This window comes from Chelonoidis abingdonii, unplaced genomic scaffold, assembly GCF_003597395.2.
Source record: "Chelonoidis abingdonii isolate Lonesome George unplaced genomic scaffold, CheloAbing_2.0 scaffold0540, whole genome shotgun sequence".
Classification (NCBI taxonomy): domain Eukaryota; kingdom Metazoa; phylum Chordata; order Testudines; family Testudinidae; genus Chelonoidis; species Chelonoidis abingdonii.
Window position 1 is genome coordinate 1 of NW_027424801.1, and position 7,608 is coordinate 7,608.

General features: G+C 44.2%; 1 protein-coding gene across 1 annotated transcript; it reads left to right on the forward strand.

The window, feature by feature from the left end:
• Positions 1-1,197: 1,197 nt before the first annotated feature.
• Positions 1,198-7,608, forward strand: LOC116831007 (6-pyruvoyl tetrahydrobiopterin synthase-like; the record flags this gene model as incomplete). The annotated part of the gene is made up of 4 exons (XM_075061406.1): positions 1,198-1,336; positions 3,299-3,405; positions 6,994-7,064; positions 7,298-7,608. Coding segments are annotated over 4 exons (459 nt in total), but the record flags the coding sequence as incomplete, so codon positions are not given.

Here is a 7,608-nt window from a genome sequence, read left to right on the forward strand (position 1 = left end):
TTCGTTTCAAGACTATGCTACAGGCAAAGCTGATTCTGACCAGAATCTTGTCTATTTCACCCTGGGTAGCATGAGGTTTTTCATGGCTGGTGGCTGAGAACAGCAGCACCAAAGGCAGTTTTCAAGCTCTGTCCTTGAGACCAAAAATCTAACTTCTTTGTTCAGTGGACAGCTATGGACTTTGATAGATTGTACTTTACACATTTAAGGTCAAATCACTTATTTCCCCAGCAATTATCTAAGATGCTTCATCTCCTACTTTTCCTGAAGCAAAGAAGACTTGATGGTAAGTGGTGTCTTCTGTTTTCACGTAAAATGTGCATCACGTATTTCAGATGTGTCCTTCTGCCTAGCCTACACTGATCACGACCTATTCGTCCCTAGATTTCACATCCTCTGGGAGAGTTGTTGGTACAATGTGAAAGTCAGAAGGGATGACAATAAACTTAGCGATGGTCCCACTGGTCTCTTAAATATCTCCATGATCCTGGATATTACAGCCTGCAATGTTTGTGTTCAGAAACTAGGTGGTTCTACCAGGCATCTGGTCCCTTTTGTGAACAGCTGGAACTCTTGTGGTGTTTCAAACTCTGATTGATACACTTTTCATAGTAGGAGTGAATACTTGGCAACAGTACACCATACTATACTGAGAAGTCAGGATGCTACAATGAAACAATTAGCAGCATCCAAACTAATAGACCCCAAATCTTGTAACTGGGCTTCTTCAACTCTCCAATGACATTTCTTCAGCTAGTAATGCTTTACGGTCAGTAGAGAAAAACAATACCTGGATGAATGTTCATTATAATAGAGTAAAAAAAAATGTAGTCATACTTCCCCAATCTAATCCGTCTGTTTAAAAAGGAGAAAATGACTAGAGTACATTGTGTTGGATCACTAGTACACACAGTAATGTATTAACTTTTAAAAAACAAATTACATAAAATGTTTAAGGATTCACCACCCGCTTTTCAGGGCTTGTTATAGACTAGGATAGACTATGAATAATATCTTGGTCCAATGAACAATGAGACCACAAACTAAAAGGTGAGTGGAGAGCAAATCTTTCATGCACAAGGCCTGGACTATCTCAGACAGTGGGTACAGAATATGAGTAGACAGTCTGTGAATGAGATGTTTCTTTGCTGTGCCCACTACGGAGATCAGGGGGAGCTAAAAACCAGTCCCAGTTGAAATGAAAACCTAAATGTTTGTAATTGGCCCTCAACTGCAATTTTTAATTTCTTTTACAGTAAGTCACTGAGTGATGAAGAAAACCTGAAACTCTTTGGGAAATGCAACAATCCAAACAGACATGGCCACAACTATAAAGGTGAGGGGCTGACTGGCCTGAGTGCTATACTTATTCATCCAGACCCGGAGAGAATTAGTTCACATGGTTGTATGAGAGAGACATTTGGATGGGATCGACCCTTAGCCATGTTACTGCGAACACTTATGTAACTGAGAGCAGAATCTGGAGCGTTTGTTTTTTTGATGACCGAGGCTGCAAAGAGAAATAAGAGTGATCATCAACAGGAGACAGTGCAAACCGCAAATCTGCCTTTTAGGCCATTAAAGAAAGAGTAAATCTTATTTTAAAATGCTACTAAATGAACCAAATCTGCTTATACTCAAGATGATAGTAAATCTTAATGGCGGTTTCCACTTGGCAAACAAATGTTATCCAAAAAGAACAAACCTTCTTCAAGAGATTGTCCACATGGATTCCATTCTTAGTGTGCATGGGCCCCATGCATGCAAGACTGGATCCTTTTGGTCAGTGTATCTGTCAGGGCCATGCCTGCCCGCTCGGTGCCCTGACACCTCCCATCTGAGGGCATAAAGGACAGAACAACCCAGGTGTTCCTCAGTTTCTTCTGTGTGCCCTTTAGAGTGAGGCAGTACCCCGCAGTGTCTGCTTACTCTGTGGACTGTGTGATTTTCCTTAGCCTTGCATATAATAATTAGATAGTCAAGTTAGTGTGATTACTGTAATTTTTTCTTTTATGTGCCCAATGGGCAAATATATAACGTTTCTGTTAGCTTAGACCTCCACCGCCCAACTACCCCACAGAGAACTGGCATTACAGCGGAAGCCAAGGCACCAGCATTAAGGCCATTAACGATGGGCAGTCGTAGTCTCTGCTCTCTCTTGTTCAATATAGTCCTTTGAAGTTCATACATTTCCATGGGTTCACATCATACCCCCCAGGAAAGTTATGTACAAGCCCAGCCCACAATCATACAGAACATTTCCATTTAATACAATGGACTCCAAAGATAGTTAACCTTAATTCAACACAGTTTTTCAAGGATACTGCAGGAAATTGCCATATCTATCATAGGCCTTATGCGTGTTTTCTCCCCAAGAGCTCTCCCCCTCTTGGGACATCACTGTAGAGTATTAGCAGAGTTGATGGGTCCTCTGGTAGTGTTCCCTGTTCCCTATATCACCTATGCCTTTACAGATTGCCATGGCAGTAGCTTGAAGGGTTGGGGAGATTCAGGCCCTTCTTATATAGCTTTTCATAAGGACAATGTCACTCTTAAGTTTCTGCCCAAGGTTGCCTTAGAGTAACACCCAGTCTATTCATCTGCCTGTTTTCTTCCCCAAGCCTGATTCAACCCTGGAGGAAGTTAGACTTCACACACCTGATACAGTAGGGGCACTGTCTTTGTACTTGAAATAGAATCACTAAGGAACATGCCTGACTATCTGTAGCCAGATTTAAGGGGCAAACTAGATTCTCTCAGAGATTGTTTAAGTGGATCTCCAACTGTATAAGGACATGCTATGGGATAGTCAGTTTAGATGCACCGAGCCACATTAGAGCTCATTCCACTAGAACTTAGGCAGCCTCTGCTGCTTGTTTGACAAGCATCTCTGTATCTGACAACTGTTGAGCAGCTAACAAAAATCCTCACATTTACAAGATTTCATTCCTTAGCAGAGGCTTCCAGATCAGATGCCCATTTTGGTAGGACTCCGCTGTGGGACAGTTGAGCCTGTCCCACCTTTATCCCCTCCGGTGCAGGGTGGAGGCACAGTCCCAGTGGACACTGCTGACCTAAAGAATCCAATCTCGTGTCCATCTTGAGAATCGCCATTACTGTAGGGTCAGTTACCGTTCTTTATACAATGGATATTGTTTTAAACAGTAACACCTCTGATGCCATTAACCCACCTCCTGGGGCTGATTCATGCTGTGTGGGCTCTCTGATCTGCTGCTAATGTGAGTTGTTCTCGTGTACATTGGATCACATTTATGACTTGGTGTTTTTCTCCCTCTAGTTGTAGTGACTGTGCGTGGAGAGGTAAGTGCAATCATTATTTCCTTCCTTTTTCATTCTTGGAGGTATCAGAGTGTGGTTTCCATCTGCAAATTCTGCAGATCTTTTTAAAAAACCCAACCCTCTAGGTGTTTGCCTTTGTAGAATTGCTAAAAATCCTGCATTCCTTTGAAAACCCCGTTCATCAATTATAAAGTAGGAAATTCTGTAATCACTTGTGTGTGAGAGTGAGGGTCCAGCGAAGGCAGCCTTCTTCTCACGCTGTCTTTTCCCTAAGGACATTGCTAGAGGTCACAATTTCAGCCTCAGTCTTGACAATGAGCTTCATGTGGCTTTCGGTGATCCGATCCACACGAAGCTCATTGCAGGATCTCAGCCTTAGCTCTTCTCTCAGATCCATCCTGAGTGAAAGCAGGCTGAATCTGTCCCCTGCAAAAATGTGGTGAGGCCACAGTTCCTGCGCTGTTATCTCTCAGCAACTTGTTCCAGAGAGATCTGGGCCCAGAACAATTGGTCTTATTCTGTGGTGCTGGTTGTGGGAGTTTACATGAGAATGGCCATACTGGCGGTCAGACGGAATGATACCGTTCTCACCCAGTGTCTTGTTCTCTGACAGGGCCAGTGCAGATGCTTTCAGAGGTAATGAAAGGAACAGGGCAATTTCGAGTGGTCCTTCCCCAGTCATTCCAGTTCCAGCTTCTGGTAGCCAGAGGTTCCTGCTTTAGGACAGTCCCAGACTGGGGAACCCATGGCCATAGCCTACAGAACGGCAGTTAATTTCAGGGAATGCCAGAATTACCTGTGCATTGTGGGTTAGGCCCCACTGATGCTCATTGGTTTGTGCCTGACCCTTACTAGCTAGGCAGTTGATGTCTCAGGTTTTGGTTAAAACAACCGATTAAATCCTTGTTCTTGCCTAGTGGCTGCTTTCTGTGTGGCTGATTGGCTCTGCCCAAGCATGTTTAGTAACTGTTGTGCTGGGGAGCTTTCTTTCCTCGGTGTCGACATTATGAACTTCACTGATCTCTGAGGAGTTGTTGATACTCCACATATAGCCAGTAGGTCGTGTTCTTCATTGGTGTTACTATGTAGGGCGAGGCTCAGACAGTTTGGTGGCAGAAGAGAGTTTCTTATGGGTCAGATTCCAGGTGGTCTGGGTTGTGCCATCTAAAGCTTTTGGTGGGGTTTGGTAACACAACCGCTAGGTGAGGTTAGTAGCTGTGCTTCTAATCTTCCTTTCGCCTCTTGCCCTGTAGATTGATCCTAAAATTCAGAATGGTTATAACCGACGACCTGAAAGAATTATATGCAGGTAATAAACACTGTGCTCATGAGCTCTCCCATGGAAAATTAGCGATAGCGTAATGGGCTAGTGAGGCGTGGGGAAATGGGAGTAGATATCGTTTAGGAGTGGAGAATTTAGGGAGCAGTTTATGAGCTAGAAATGCGTGACGCGCACTGCCCTGCTTGCAGGTAAGTCCCCTGCTAGCCCCCCACACTGGGCCTGTGATGTTGCAAGGTCTTTGATTCCTCTTCATGAGCAGGAGCGGCACAGGGGCTTTTGACGCCTAGGTTGGGGTCCTCCGCGCTCCTTAGCGTTGGCGGCAACTCGCGGCGGCGGGTCCCAGAGCGAGTGAAGGACCCGCCGGCCAGAATTCCGCAGGAGACCTGAGTGTGGAACGACCCCTGCAGCCGAATTGCCGCGATGGTCAGCAAAATGCCGCCCCCCAAATCCTGGTTCCCTATGCGACACCTTAGTCGCTAATGGAAGCCTCTGGCCCTGCCCACAGCTGCACAAAGTGTTGCTGTCTCTCTCCAATAGTGCTGCCCTTGGTTACCTTCCTACCAACGCTGGTACCTAGGACCTCTCCGGAAGGCCAAACACGGCTTACGTGCACGTATTCATTCCCAGCTGTGTGTGTCTGGAATTGCCGACAGACACACAAGGAGCCCTTCCTAAGTTCCAAGAGGCATGGTTTAAACCTGCCACGCAATTGTGCCCCCTTGACATGCCCATTGACTGCTCCCATGTCAGGAGTATCAAGAACTGGAAGGGACCTCAAGAGGTATCGTAGTCCAGTCCCCTGCACTCATGCCAGAGACTACATATTATCCTACGGATCATCCCTGACAGTGTTTGTCCCATCCTGCTCATCTAAAAAATCCCCAAATGATGAGATTCCACAACCTCCCTAGCAAATATTATTCCAGTGCTTAACCACCACTGACAGTTAGGAGCCTTTTCTTAATGTCCACCTTAAACTCCCCTGGTTGGAAGTTAAGTTCATTGCTTGTTTCCTATCCCAGTTAAGAAGAACCATTTCTCCCTCCTCCTTGTAACAAACTTTTATGTACGTTTGAAAACATTAATCATGTCCCCTCTCAGTCTGTCTCTTTTCCAGACTAAAACAACCTGATTTTTCAAATCTACACCCTCATAGCTCATATTTCTAGGACTGTTTCACATCTTTTTGCTCTCCCTCTGGGCTTACTCCCAGATTTGTCCACATCTTTCCTGATGTGGCTCCAGAATTGACAGAAGATTTTAGAAATGAGCTAAATCAGCACGGAGATACAGCGATAAGAATTAATTTTCATGTCTTGCTTACAAAACTCTCTGCTAATACATCCCAGAATGATGTTGCTTTTTTTGCAAGAGTGTTACACTCTGACTACATATATTAGCTTGTGGTCCACTCTGACCCCCAGTCCCTCCGCGCAGTACTCCTCTCCTAGGCAGTCATATCCCATTTGTATGTGTGCAACTGATTGTTCCTTCCTAAGTGGAGATACTCTGCATTTTGTCCTTCCTGAATTCATCCTATTTTACTTCAGACCCATATCTCCAGTTGTCCAGATTTACATTGGAAATTTTAATCCTACATCCAAAGGCACTCTGCGCAGGCCGTCCTAGCTTGGTATGTCTGCCCAAACTTAATCAGTTAGTACTTCTCTAGCCATTACCTAAATCATGATTGAAAGAACTGAACTAGAAACATGCGACCACCAGAACTGATACCTGTGGGACCCCACTTGTATGAGCCCTTAGCATGACTGTGGAACCAGTGATAACTTTACTCTCTGAGAAACAGTTTTCTGCTATGTTTTCCAGTTATGCATCCGACCTTATAGTGAATTCCATCTAGATGCATTATCCATAGTTTGTTTATGAGAAGGTCATGCGAGACAGTATCAAAAGCTTTACTGAAGTCAAGACATACCATGTCTGCTGCTTCCCCCCTATCCACAAGGCTTGTTACCCTGTCAAAGAAAGCTGTCAGATTGGTCTGACGTGATTTGTTCTTGACAAATCCATTATGACTGTTCCCTATCACCTCATTATCTTCTAGATGTTTGCAAATTGATTGCTTAATTATTTGCTCCATTATCTTTCCTAGTACAGAAGTTAAGCTGACTGGTCTGTAATTCCCCGGGTTGTTCTTATTACCCTTTTTATGGATTGGCACTGTATTTGCCCTTTTCCAGTCTTCTGGAATCTCTCCTATCTTCCATGACTTTTCAGAGATAATTGCTTGTGGCTCAGATATCTCCTCAGTCAACTCCTTGAGTATTCTAGGATGCATTTCTTGGTGAAAACCAAAACAAGTCATTAAGCACCTCTGCCATTTTCACATATTTTGTCATTGTTTTGTTCCTACATGTTTTGTTGTTCATGTCCTTCTTCTCTGTCCTCAGGAAGCCATCCTGGGGCCACTTGACCACAAGAACCTGGATAAAGACGTGGCTTACTTTGCTGATGTTGTAAGGTGGGTAGAACTAGAATCGGTACCAGGGTCCAGCCTGTGTTGTTTTATGGATCATAATGGGTGCCAAGTATCTTGTCTGGCGCCAGTTCAAATGTCATTAATTCTCCAGGTGTCATTTAATTTAAGTTGCTCCTCATCCTCTCTATCATCCATCATTATATGTGTGTGTTGTCGTATGTACTAGAGGTGCCTTGACTGCTTCATGCCTAACGTCAGCCCTGTTTCCCCTGCAGTACGACTGAGAATGTGGCAGTGTACATCTGGGAAAACCTCCGGAAACGCCTGCCTGCGGGAACTCTTTATAAAGTCCAAGTGTATGAAACGGACCAGAACATCGTTGTGTACAAGGGGGAAGAGACGACTCTTGAGAAATGAAATTCAACTCAGCTGATCACAGTCTTCTGAAGAATTAATCGAAGCAGTATATCAATGGAGTATACCATGGTGTATCAATGACATATAGACAGTGATTTTGTAGAGTTGGTTTTTTTTTTAATATAAGGTCAATTTTAGGTAATTAAAGACAATTATTGTAGCAAGCTAA